The 13,871-nt window shown below is 40.8% G+C and overlaps 1 protein-coding gene across 4 annotated transcripts in view; it reads right to left on the minus strand.

Annotated features, from left to right (window-relative positions):
- The window catches only part of NBAS (NBAS subunit of NRZ tethering complex), a 366,039-nt gene that overhangs the window by 244,315 nt on the left and 107,853 nt on the right, over nt 1–13,871 (minus strand). For all 4 annotated transcript variants that reach the window (XM_040496113.1, XM_040496112.1, XM_040496111.1 and 1 more), the window contains 6 exons: nt 13,474–13,599; nt 9,450–9,601; nt 8,408–8,548; nt 8,069–8,147; nt 2,508–2,612; nt 1,740–1,876 (listed from right to left, as the gene is read on the minus strand). In XM_040496113.1, the coding sequence (XP_040352047.1) occupies nt 1,740–1,876; nt 2,508–2,612; nt 8,069–8,147; nt 8,408–8,548; nt 9,450–9,601; nt 13,474–13,599 (740 nt within the window). The remainder of the gene's footprint in view (nt 1–1,739; nt 1,877–2,507; nt 2,613–8,068; nt 8,148–8,407; nt 8,549–9,449; nt 9,602–13,473; nt 13,600–13,871) is intronic.

Consider the following 13,871-nt stretch of genomic DNA (forward strand, 5'->3'; position numbering starts at 1 on the left):
GAGTTGTGAATGAAGGCCAGAGTTGTGAATGAAGGCCAGAGTTGTGAATGAAGGCCGTGGCAGCCTTGGTGGAAAGTTCACCAGGGCGCCTCCCTTGTTAAAGGTGAAGTATATTCTACCGCACTCCCGTCAGGACAGCTTTTGATCTCTTTCATAAATGGCCACAAGGCGGATCTACTTCACCCAGTCAGCAAACATTTTCAGACACTCTGCTGCACAGGTACAACCCTGGACTGTGAGGATCCAAAACTAAGTAAGAGATGGTCTGTGCCTTAAAGAGTTGGTTTCGGGCTTCAGGTTGGATATTTATTAAAGATGGAACAAGAGGGAGAAGAGCAGAAATGAAAATGACTGAAATATATTGTGAAAGGGGTTATGCTACAAGACCAAACAAAACGATCAGAACACAGGAAAAGGAGGACGTTTATGGAAGAGGCTCCTAGAAGAGGCCCCGCCCTGCTGGATGTCCCACAAAATTATGAGGAGACACAGACACAGGTTACTGTTAAAACTTATTATTTTTCCTCATGTTTTCCACCTGGAGCAAAATATACTCAACATGATCTTGAGAAACAAAAATTAAGCAAAAAAAGAAGAAAAAAAAAACTTTAACTATATTCATTTTAAACACATGGAGAAAGTAAAGACTCATAAGAAACCAATCTTTTCAAAGTTTGTCTAAGCAACACATCCCAACACAATGATCCCACGTAACTTTATCTTCTGATTACCGCACCCCAAAACACCACAGCACTACAATATGATATACCTAACATATTTCTTGCAATTTAACTTGGTAACGGCAGCTCCAGTAAAGGAACCACGGGCATTCAGAGATAATCCAGCGCTGGGCATTTAAAAATATTTTGCAAACCAATTCTGAAATTTCAGAAAATCGTATGGTTAAGTAGACATCAGAAGACGACAACCATAAAGGAACTCAAATTACTTTAAAAAATTTTTTTGGAACAGTAGCCCCCTCTTTACTTTTAAGGGATGGCCCTTTATGTATACTAACAATTTACAGTAGAAAAAAGTCATTTCTATTAATATTAGATCTATTTTTGCCAAGGGGCAGAAAATAAATTATATTCTAAAACACTTGTAAATATAAATTCACAAAATGAGGGGCGCCTGGGTGGTGCAGTCGGTTAAGCGTCTGACTTCAGCCAGGTCACGATCTCGCGGTCCATGAGTTCGAGCCCCGCGTCGGGCTCTGGGCTGATGGCTCGGAGCCTGGAGCCTGTTTCCAATTCTGTGTCTCCCTCTCTCTCTGCCCCTCCCCCATTCATGCTCTGTCTCTCTCTGTCCCAAAAATAAATAAAACGTTGAAAAAAAAAATTTAAAAAAAATAAATTCACAAAATGCATTTTACATATCACTATACAGGGGTAGGAGAGATATGAAGATGAAAAGAGCACCTCAAGCTTCTTTTTGTTCACTTCTATCATCAAAAGACTTTTTTTTTTTTTTTTTTTTTTTTTAGCTTTCAGAGAAAAGCAAACAAAAAAAAATAAACAAAGAAAAGTTCATGTTCATTAAATTAAGGTCATCCTGTTAAGCTAGATGCATTTTGGCTCTGAGATCATTTAAAAATAAAATAGAAATAATTTTATAATCAGAAAAAAGTTTAAGTAGATTACATTAAAATTACTTTTGTTTAATACAGATTATTCAGCATGAGACAAAACACTTATTATTTAGAAAAAAGATAAAATTCAGTAAACAAAGTCACATACCAAGCTTCAGGCAGCAAGACAGAATATTCATGTGGAGAAGTGGTCTCTGGGAAGTTGGAGAGAATCGCGAGGCGATGAGGAAGCAGGTCTGATCCATGATAAGTGAACAGAATTTCTAGGGCTTGTACATTACTTTCCTGTACAAACGGCAAGGGTTAAGTTTCCAATGTAAACCTCAGAAAAAAAGGAATGATTTTGTAGGACAACATCCAAAAACCTAAAATTAGCTCACTATGCAGTTCTGATATAAAAGGTACTTTGAAATCTTTCCAATTCTTCCTAGTCTGCACCACATATCTCAATCTAATGCTATGAAAATTACTTATTTTTAAAACTCAGAATGATAAACAAACATTTTTAAAAATATAGTTCCAGGAGTGCCTGGGTGGCTCAGTCAGTTAAACACCCAATTCTGGCTCATGTCATGATCTCACGGCTCGTGGGTTGAAGTCCCGCATCGGGCTCTATGCTGACAGCTCAGAACGTGGAACCTGCTTCAGATTCTGTCTCCCTCTCTCTCTGCCCGCCCCCCCTGCCCGAGCCCGGCCCTCCCCCATTCATGCTCACTCTCTCTCTCTCTCTCTCTCTCTCTCAAAAATAAACAAACATTAAAAAACTTTTTTTTAAATATGGTTCCATTTTCTCTACATTAATACTACAACAAAGAATGAAATAATGGCAAATGCATGCAGTAACATTAACCGAATGGCTCAGAGACTTAGAAAGTGTTAATAACCATAATTATTTTATTTACAAAAAAGAAATTACCCGAGCATAAGTTCTTGCTGAGAGAACAATATTCTGATTCCTGAACTTCTTAAAGAATTCAGCATCATATCTCTGTTCAGATGCATGAGGTACTCCCAGGATTTCCTGAGGGGAAAGAGCGACTTAATAATGAAAAGGCTTTTAAATATGGGTGACAATATTAAAAAACCTTTACAACTCTGCCTCCCTAAATAAATAAGCCCTGAATTAATTAAACTATCAACTGTTAACTGAAGTAGTACATCTGCATTCTTGCCTTTATTGTGAAAATGGCTGTATTTATAAATGCTGTTAATATAAAGGAAAATTAAAAAGTAAATGAAATAGGCAGTAAAAAATTCATTAGAGTAGGACAACCAAAACCCACCACCTGCTAAAAACAAATAAGCAACCATTATACACAGCTGTGTAGGACAAGCACCTGTGTCTGTAGGGGAACTTTAGATTAACCTTACTGCTGCTGGTGATCTACATAAAATGCAGATGGAACCATTCATTCGTTCAACAAATATTTATCGAGTGTCCACTATGTGCCAGGGGCGCTGTGACAGGCAGCAGCGATACAATGAACAATACACTTGCCCTGCCCTCCAAATTGCTTAAAACCTAGTAGGGAAGACAAAGGAGCAGCTAGGAACAGAGAAAGGGAAACACGCACACATAGGAAAGGTGCTATGAAACTAGTTTTGGGAGGACGGAGAAGGCTTCCCAGAAGTGGCGCCGAAGCTGAGACGTAAAAGACAAACGGGAAGGAGTCAGCCAAGGAAACTGCAGGTGCAGACCTCCCCTCTGCCACGTAGGACACAGGGCTCACATCTGCCATGTTTCACGCTGAACCCCAGATACCTAGCAGACTGCTTTCACATAATAACCGATAAATAATTTGTTGACTGAATTTACTGAGGTAGGAAAGAGAGAAGAATAAGGAGGTGTGGAGGAGGTGAGGGAGGGAGGATGGAGGGTTGAGAAGGTCACTTGCAAACATGTTGGGTTTGGAACTTTAGCAAGTCTAAAAGAAGCTTCCCAGAAGGCAAGTGGATGGATAGATCTGGAGTTCTGGGGTAAGGTATGCGTTATGTAGAGGATGTATTGTAATTAATACGAAAGTGACTATGACTTTTGGGATGAGCACTGGGTGTTGTATGGAAACCAATTTGACAATAAACTTCATATATTGAAAAACAAAACAAAAAAACAAAAGTGACTATGTTTTCGAGGGGGATTAAGTTGAGTGAAACCAGCCTTCAGGAGGGAGCAACATCATTTAAAGGATCGGCCAAAAAAACCAAAAAGTAGAGTAGTGGGGGCGAGAGGAATCTGCACCTGAAAAGCAGATGGAGGAGCCAGAGAAGGAAGGGGGAGGGGGAAGAGTTTAACACATACTCATGGAAACCAAAAAAGCAAGCAAGCATTTCAAAAGTGTTCTCCGCTCCCCGACCTCATCCACAACAGTAATTTCCTTTCTTCCCTCAGTTACACATCCTAGGACCGCCCTGGATCTTTCTTACCAAGAAGGAACTCTCTGGACACCTCCACGTCAAGCACCAGACTTGTGAGCGACTGCTCCTTCCACCCACCCCGTCCCTGCCATTCCAGCAACTCCTCAGCCTCACGGACACATCCAATCCACCGACCCTAGGCTTTTTACCTGCTCTCTCTCCTCACAGTCTCTTATCCCTTCTAACCAACTTAATCCCTGGCCCATCATTATACAGAGATTTCTTTAATCCCTTGCTTCTTTCCCTTTATCATATTCACCTGGCAAAACCTAATCCTTAGTCAAAGGCAACTATGAACCCTGATTACAAGTTACCCGAAGTCTCTGCAGAAATACTACAAAACCAAGCTGACAGTTCTCATTTCCAGATCTCAACACCGTTAGGGCCCCGATTCAAATGAACTAACCGTAAAAACATTCGTGAGGCAACCTGGGGAAATTGAATGTGAGGCGGACATCAAATGATGTTAGGGAATTACTACTTATTTTGTTAGAAATAATACAGTGCTATTGTGGTTATTTTTTTAAAGTCTTTACCAATTACAGACACTACTTAAGTATTTATGGGTACAATGATAAGACGTCTAGGATTTGCTTTGAAATGACTAAGTGAAAGAAAAGGCAGGAGTGGAGAGTAAGATACAAGATTGGTAAAATGGTTGAAGCTGGGCAGTGAGTACATCCAGGCTCATTATACTCTTCTCTATATTTTAAAGAAAGTTGGAAATTTTATAAACTCAATTCAAACATGCTGTCCCACAATGCTACAACATTTCCCTAACAGGCTTTCTCTCCTATTCTGTTAAGAACTTTTCCACAATTCTTTCATTCTTTCCAAACCTCCATCACCTTATTCCCATCTCCATTCTCGACTAAAAACTTGCTTCCTATACTTTAACTGACACTATTAGATGGGAAAGCTCTCATTTTCCAACCCACTAACACTGTACATCTACCTGTACCGATACCAATAGGATTTTCCTTCTGTCAGTTACAACAGAAAAATTATATACATCTGCTCCCAAAACAGCCTCAAACCCCACTCAAGCTCCGGATCCCATTTCTCCTATTTCTACAATCATGCCATTATCTCTTCTTTCTTCTGTTCAGTAAATTCCTCCTCACCCTCCACTGGTTCATTCCCATTGGTATACGAACAAAACGTCTTCTTCCTTCCATGGGAAAAAAAAAAAAAAAAAAAAACCTCCTGATTTTATATACCCTGTAGCTACCCCCACCTTCTTGGCTCCCTTGAAACAAAATTTCTTGAAAGAGCTGCCCACAACTGTCTCCACTTACCCCCTTCCTGTTGTTTCCTAGACCCACTCAATCTCTAACAATTCAAGTTCGTACGCAGCATGCAAGTCCTTTCATCATGTATCCAGAAGCTATTCTAACCACCCCTCCTCCTTTTGGTCTGTGCTGCCCCTCCGCCAAACCCCACGAGCTGTCTCTGCCAGGTGCACCCCATCTTCTTAAATGCCGCTAGGCCTTTCCTCATACAGCAGGCTGCTCATCAGCACTGGCTACTGAATACAAGAGACTTCATTAGGAGTTCTTGCTTTCTACTCAAATTACCTTCCTTCCCCAAGTCTCAGTTTTCACATCCATAAAACTGGAAGGACAGTACCAGCCTCAAAGGACTGCTGAGAAATAATCTGGATTAAGTTCACAGCACAGTGGCTAAGTCCTCAACAAATGTGTTGGTATTTATTAAGGTACTGTCTGACCTACTGATTGCTTCAACAAATATTTGCTGAGCTCCTCAATCTGAGTTTAGGGATGTCAAGACAAACAAGACAAATCCCCTATGCCTTTACGGAACTTCTATCATCATGTGCCCCTCATAGTAATCCCCCCCTCCCCCTAAAATCCGCCTGCCTTTTTTTAAGTACTAGTTGCACTATCACTTCCTTTGAGGCATCTTCTTGGGACACCCCCAGGACTCCACTATGCCCCCTCACCAGTTCTTTGCACATTATTATAGTCACTTAGTGCCTATAAAGTGAAGACTCCAGAAGGACAGCTCCCTATTCTTACCTCCACCTCCCGCATGACAGCTGGTACTTACCAGGCACTCGTGTGAACTTTAAATGAATCCATTTTTATCTAATTCATCACAGAATTAATAAAATAAGCTATGCACTATGATTAAAATGCAATGCCTGTCTCTACCACTATCCAGCTGGTTAGCCACTGTATCTGAACATCTTCATTTTTAAGTTTTAATAGCCAAATTCATCAATTTCACCTACTTTTTGAAAGCTTAATTAGCCTAATTCACTAAGAAAGTGGGCTCGACAAATACTTTAAAAAATGTAATAGTACCTCCTATTATCGAATCGGAAATATTACCAAATAGGAAATAGCAATTCAGTAACTAAAGGGCAATAAAAAAAATTAACTGCATAGTCAAACTCTGAACATTTTATGGAACTCCTTAAGATCTCAAAATCAGTAAGATTTAGTAAAACAAAGGCTAAGAAAAAATAATAAACTATATCTGTACCGACTTCTACAGTTCATAACACGCTTTTATGTATTACCTCAAAATATACGTCCAACACAGGATGCCTGGGGGGCTCAGTCAGTTAAGAGTCTGACTGTTGGTTCCGGCTCAGGTCATGATCTCACAGTTCATGAGTTCAAGCCCCACATGGGGATCTGTGCTGACAGCTCAGAGCCTGGAGCCTGCTTCGGATTCTGTGTCTCCCTCTCTCTCTGCCCCTCCCCCACTCATGTTCTGTGTCTCTCAAAAATGAATTAACGTTAAAAAAAAAATTTTTTTTTAGAAGAAAAAGTCCAACACAGTAAAAGGTAGGCTTTAAAATAATATGGCCATCCAACAAACTAGCAGTAGTTACAGACAAAAGTATTTTCACTCTTATGTGGATCCTGAGAAACTTAACAGAAGACTATGGGGGAGGGGAAGGGGAAAAAAAAAAGAGAGGGAGGAAGGCAAACCATAAGAGACTCTTAAAAACTGAGAATAAACTGAGGGTTGATGGGGGGTGGGAGGGAGGGGAAAGTGGGTGATGGGCATTGAGGGGGGCACCTGTTGGGATGAGCACTGGGTGTTGTATGGAAACCGATTTGACAATAAATTTCATTATTAAAAAAAAAAAATAAAACAAAAACAAAAAAAAAGTATTTTGTATGAAAATGATATACTCACTACTATGTTTTCTAATAACCATAAATAGCCCTCTTTTGTCATTGGTATTTTGTCTGAAAACACTTCTATTTTATTACCAGGTGGGAAATCAAAGTCTCTTGGATTTGCCTGCAGGTAGGATAAGGATTAAATACCTGCGTATTAACACAGGGACAAGATCACATCATCAGGTGTCACATTTACTGGGCGTCTGCTGTGCCAGTACCAAGGCCCACAGAAAGGAGGCTTAACACAGACCGAGGAAGTAACCTGCCAGGGAAGCCTGAAAGTTGGAAACTTGTATTAATTTCTGGGTAATTTCGGCTAAAAGGGTCATGTGAAAAAGCCATCTAAGTTATTTATATTTGCTGAAATAGTTTTAACAACACTTGAATCGTGCTACTAAACGTGGTTTGAACATCAGGGTTTGTGTCCCCGAAAGAAATAAATATAAAGTATACTTTTTTTAAGCTCAAGTGTCTAATTTTGGCCATAATTAGAATCAAAGTTCAACCAACTAAATTCGACAAATCACTGAAATAAAATGAGTAAGAAATATTCACATTAGGGTTATGAAAACCCAGTATATACTGAAAGTTGGCTAGAGACAGCTACACACCATACCTGAAAATAAAAATGTAAAATAAATCAAAAGGGTCATACATCCAAAAAACATATATACCAAAACAGCTAGTCTTTCTATTCCCTAGACTAACACAACAACTTGTGCCTTCCACAATCTCTAATTTTTACCAAAGCTGGTATGCAAGAGAAACTGCTTCTGCACAAAATGATATTTTTGTAAACAACAGTTATAAAGATCAGATCTGTCAGATATTAGGGCAGCCGTAGCATTTATAATAACAGATCGAACAAACATAAATTGGTTTGATTAAAACTACTCCTCACCTCGTATGTTGCAAGCCGATCTAAGTAGGTTAGTAATTTCAGCCGACAACGGCAAAGTTCCTTTTGCTCCAGTGTTAACCTGTTGTGAATAATATTAGGCCACTTATATTAACACAGAAGCACAGTTCTCTAGGAGTTAAAATAGAATAAAAATAACCAATATTCCACTAAGCCCCAAACTGACAGAACAATACACAGAAGCACCAGGGTGAAATAAGAGCAAATGCATTTGATGGAAGTTGCTGGAATAATTGAGAGCAATTAATCCTAGTAAAGAACACACTTAACTGACTAGTTATTTTAAAGACAGTAGCAAATGAACAGCAATAAATCATTTACTTCGAAAAGTTTACTAATTTAAGTAGTTCCTGTCTCCTCTTCATCTCCTTCTCCTTCTTATTCTTGGCAGACTCTTCATCAGGTAGTGAAAGCTCTTCATAGGGGAGATTGTCAATGTCTACTTCACCAGGTAATGTGAATCTGCACGAAGAAAGAGAAGACCCAAAGCTATTCATGAAAGCAGCTTTCTCCTACTTTGGCTGACTACTTTGGCTGATTTTATTACTAAGTTGACTTTCACAGAAACAGAAACAACCAATTATTTGAAAGAATGCTTTCTGTATTGCAGGCAAAGAGATGCGCACGCTATATCCACAGGATGAGCAAAACGTCATCACTAATCATCACATACAGAAATTTTAAAATCATGACAATAAAAGCTACTTAGGAAAACACGGGAGGTTATATTCACCCAAGGTGAAACGGCCGATGAAGAAAATGTTGCCCAGAGTTTATAATCTGAATCACTTCTTTTTAAGGTTTTAAAATGGTAATGAATGTCCGTCTCATTTACGTTATTTATTTATCAAATACACAATCACGTTTGTAACTTTAAAGAGTTCCAAATGTCTGATGAGCAATGCCTCTTGTCAAGTAACTTTACTACTATTACTAACAGGCATTTGTGTGGTACTTAAAAGCTTATGAAGTGCTTTTGCAAAACACATAATTTAAGCACTCCAATTCTCTAAAGAGGGTACGAGGCCAGAGACAAAGTGAATGAAGCTCACACTTGCCCGGGGGGTGCTTCTGACTAGTGAGCACACCCAGGTCCATGCCTTCAGCCCACAGCTTAGAAACTGCCAGCATCCAATAACACTTCGTAGAACTTGCTCTTTTCTTAGCACCAAGCTCTCATATGTACAATACTTAACTCAAAGTAAAGAAAGCTGTGACCTCAGATAAGGGAAGCATTGATCGAAGGCAACTGTCTCATTACAGGATAAACCTAAATAAAGAAGTTTACCTTTCACCACGTCTCAGCTTAAATGTTTTCACAAAGTCACCTTTATTCCTGAATCCAAGTCTTTCTGTGACCAACCTGCCATCATCTGCTCCTTTCCCTATCGCCACCAGGGCCTCCAGGTCCGTGCCTTTCAATCCATACTGAAGCAGTTCCTTTGCAGCGTCCACATTTTCGGGAACCCTTTCCAAACACTCATGAAGAACCCAAGATCGTTTCTTTATTTTACTCTGGATACAAATAAAAAAGAGGCATTACAGAACCCATGACATGTGACAGCACCTAACAGCTGCCTTCTAGAATTGTAAAGCCATACCTAAGGGAGTCTAGCTACCTCTGCCCTTGGCCCACAGGAAAAGGAAAATTCCCCAACAATGATTAAAATGGGACGTAGAGAATGAGATTCCTACAGCGTTCCTTTCTCTTCTAAGGAAGAGAAACCCAAAGCTGAAACCCAAAGCTTCAGGACTCTTTTTCAGAAACATAAAAAAGATCTGCCCAGAGTTTTATAGCTGCTCGTTAGTTTGCATTTGGGCTATATAGTAGAGTCGAAAATAAAGCAGAAAAGCAAAGTAAGATATATCCTATTGTAACAAGCATGTTTAACTTTGAAACGAAACTAACGAGGCATAGCACATCACAGTTCTGTATTTACTTGACCATGAGATGTATCACAAAGTGCGGATGATAATTTAATCATCAAAGTCATAATATGCTATTCTTTGGAAAGACCAAGGGCCTATTCCTCCCTCCCAACTGCTTCCTCTGACGCCACTCAAAATCCCTGACTTTCCCTCCTCTTAGAGTCATTGTGGTTATAAATTTTAAGTGACATTTGACTTTTACCCTTTATTCTTTTTACATATTTCATTCTATCAATTCTTCCTTCAAATGTCTCCTAACTCACTTCCTCTTCTCCAGGTCTATGGCCTCCATACCAGTCTATGTCATCAACACATAACATCTGTGACACCAGAAGGGTCTCTTGCCCTTAGAGGGTTTCCCCACCATCACTCCCCTTCCACACCAACTCGTCTTCTACACCACCTCCCTCAGCACCTCCACAGTCAAAAATCCACAACACTTCCCGTTACCCTACAGATAAAAAGCTTAAGTCATCACAAGTCTTCAACATCCTCCAGAACCCAAATCAATGTATCTTTCTAATCATATTTCCCCAAGTTCATTACTGTTGAATACCAGATCCAGCAGATTGGTTTACTTACAGAGCTCATTTACTCATCCAAGAAATAGCTCGTGGGCACCTACTGGGGACCAGGTACTAAACTAGACACGAAGCAATGATTAGGACAGATTTAGTCAATGCCACGGGTCATGCTCATTTTCTTCTCATTTGCTCATACCATTTGTCCCACGAAGAATGCCTTCCAATCTTTTAACTCCAGGAGGCCTGCTCTGAATTCTCTCAAACCTGCTCAAAACATCTTCACTACAAAAGGCCTTCCAGGGGCGCCTGGGTGGCGCAGTCGGTTAAGCGTCCGACTTCAGCCAGGTCACGATCTCGCGGTCCGTGAGTTCCAGCCCCGCGTCGGGCTCTGGGCTGATGGCTCAGAGCCTGGAGCCTGTTTCCGATTCTGTGTCTCCCTCTCTTTCTGCCCCTCCCCCGTTTATGCTCTGTCTCTCTCTGTCCCAAAAATAAATAAACGTTGAAAAAAAAATTAAAAAAAAAAAAATTAAAAAAAAAAAAAAAGGCCTTCCATAACCACTAGGTCTAAAATGATTGCTACTTTCACTGGGTTCCCACAGCATTTATCTGGAATCTTCCTGCATAGTTATTTATATTTATTTTTTTTAATTTTTTTAAATGTTTATTTATTTTTGAGAGAGAGAGACAGACAGACAGACAGACACACAGCACAAGCGGGGAAGGGGCAGAGAGAAAGGGAGACACAGAATCTGAAGCAGGCTCCGGGCCCCGAGTGAAGCAGGCTCCGGGCCCCGAGCTGTCAGCACAGAGCCCGACACGGGGCTCAAACTCATGAACTGTGAGATCATGACCTGAGCCGAAGTTAGACACTTAACCGACTGAGCCACCCAGGCACCCCTAGTTATTTATATTTTAGACATGAGGCTTATCTTCTCAGAAACATTATAAGCTCCCTAAAAGGGAAGGTCATATTTATGTCTCTCCTGTACCCCTTTCACCTCCCCTCGTCAAGTGCTTTGACTCTTAACTGCCTATTTATTTCACTGAATTAAGTATTTCTCCCAATAAAAAAATGTACCTGCTCTCTCTTAACACCTGTCAGCTCCTTCAGAGACCAAAACTGTCCTCTACTGTGTTCCAGAAAAAGCCCTAAACGGATATACATAAACTCACAACTCACTGTCTTGATCACAAAAGAAGAAAGATAATATAGCTTTGGTGTTCTGATATTCTAAAGGATATACAAGCAACTTTTTCTCTGTATTTCATTATCTCTCACGCTCTCTCTTCTCTGGCGTCTTACTTGTACTAACAGTTTATCTTCCAGTTTTATTGAAGCATCAACTTCTTACTTACAACTTTTTCAGATTTTTATTTTTAATTACTCGTGTACATAAATTGTAAGGAAAACAATTACAACATTTTCCCAACATTTCTTAGATCTTCCTACAGGCAAAGGTATTTTCTTTTCTAAACGTCACATGAAGAACCACACGCCTCTTGAAAGCATGCCAGAAACCCAACCACTCCCTCACAAAGGTGCCAACGGTACAAATACACAGGCTACAACACACGTTAACTCAGGCAGCAGGAAGCAGGAGGAATCCAGTTGGAAATTTTACACTTGATCTTAGCCAAAAGGCCGAGAAGCGATTCCAATTGGAAAATTTAAACACAAAGGGAGAATTTGGCAGGCTTGTTACATCGCCTCTCAGCTTCAAAAGTTCTCTTCACGGCTATCTCTGGGATAGACAGGAGTTCCATTTTTTAATGGACAGAATATCAAGCTTCATCAGGAGAGGGCGCTAGAGGGCCACTGTGGAGGAAAGGCTCTGGCTTCTAGTCCTAACAGGCTCAGGTTCTAAACTTCTTGCTCCTGTGGCTTAGCAGCCAATGCATGTAGGAGCCCTCCAGAGTGCTTACTCCCCTGCTTGCTCTGCTGAACACAACTTCCCCTGAATGTCAGTTGTACTCCTATGGGCAGATTCCTTCCCAGTGAATCTCCCAGGCACCCAGCAGAAGGGGAGGTGTCTTTCCAGACTATCTCCACCTGCATAGCAGGATCTTTTTCTTTTCAGTCATGGCCATGGGTCCTTATCTGAGGTCTTCCGACCCCTAACCTCTGCTTACTGTTGCACCTAGCGGCAGGCATCAGTTTGCTCATCCATCCTACCTTTTCCTACCTGCCAACCTTGGCATCTAAGAACCAGCCCTGGCCCAAGACACCGCAAAGAACTCTTCCTGCCGATGTGCTGCAACCACTCTTCAGTGAGGTCTGAATCCCAGCTCCCTTCCAAGTCTGTTCCCTCCTTGGGTATGCTCCTTCAGCCCTAGGGTAGTCCTTAATGTTCTCTTTACCCCTTTATAGGAAATCTCACTAGAAAATAATGTTCCAGGGGTGCCTGGGCGGCTCAGTTGGTTAAGCGTCTGACTCTTGATTTCAGCTCAGGTCATGATCTCAGTGGATGGAGCCCCACGTCAGGCTCTGTGCTGACAGTGTGGAACCTGTTTGGGATTCTCTCCCCCTCTCTCTGCCCCTCCCCTGCTTGCATGCACATGCTTTTTCTCTCTCTCTCTCTCAAAATAAATTTTTTAAAAATGCTCCATATTAAAACTTTCCCAGTCCAAATTACTAGGTGGTTTCTGGTTCCTGATGAGACCCTGAATGATGTAGGTGAAGAAAGGTAAGTGATGTAGAGGAAGAGAAAGGATTAGACCAAAAAACCAGATAGTTAGCTGGCTTATCAGTGAATATTTGTTCACACATCTTCAGCACCAAGGTCCAGCTGCAGGGCCAATACAACCGGATAACTCCTCCAGGTTGAATAAGCTTTAGAAATGTCAGCAATATATAATGTTCCCAAAAAAAGGCCCGTAACCAAAAAATATCCCATAATTTGAATTTTACCACGTTACAAAAATATGTAAACATACCAAGTAACTCTGAATGGAAGCAATGTTGACCGCGGACTTCCTCCACTGTCTCTGATACACTAGGTCAGTGTCCAAGCCGTACGTCTGAGCCAGAGACAAGGCTTCCTCATATTCTTCACTTTCAATCTTGGGACAAGGAAATGGGAACACGAACGTGACATTACTGAAGCGCCTATCATGATGTCACTATCATGATGCGATCACCTTATCCCTTACAGCATGTTATGCATTCCCAACTATTCTCATAGGCACTGTGGCACCAGGAACCCAAAACCTTGAGTGGCAGACAGATCAAGCGCTTCTTTCCACTCTTTAACAGACAGCTGAGAGACAGCTGAAATGCCCATATTTATGGAATAAAATGATGGTGAAACCAAGACAAGGAGAACCGACAGCCT

The sequence above is a fragment of the Herpailurus yagouaroundi genome, unplaced genomic scaffold (genome assembly GCF_014898765.1).
Source record: "Herpailurus yagouaroundi ecotype Mexico unplaced genomic scaffold, PumYag 188, whole genome shotgun sequence".
Classification (NCBI taxonomy): domain Eukaryota; kingdom Metazoa; phylum Chordata; class Mammalia; order Carnivora; family Felidae; genus Herpailurus; species Herpailurus yagouaroundi.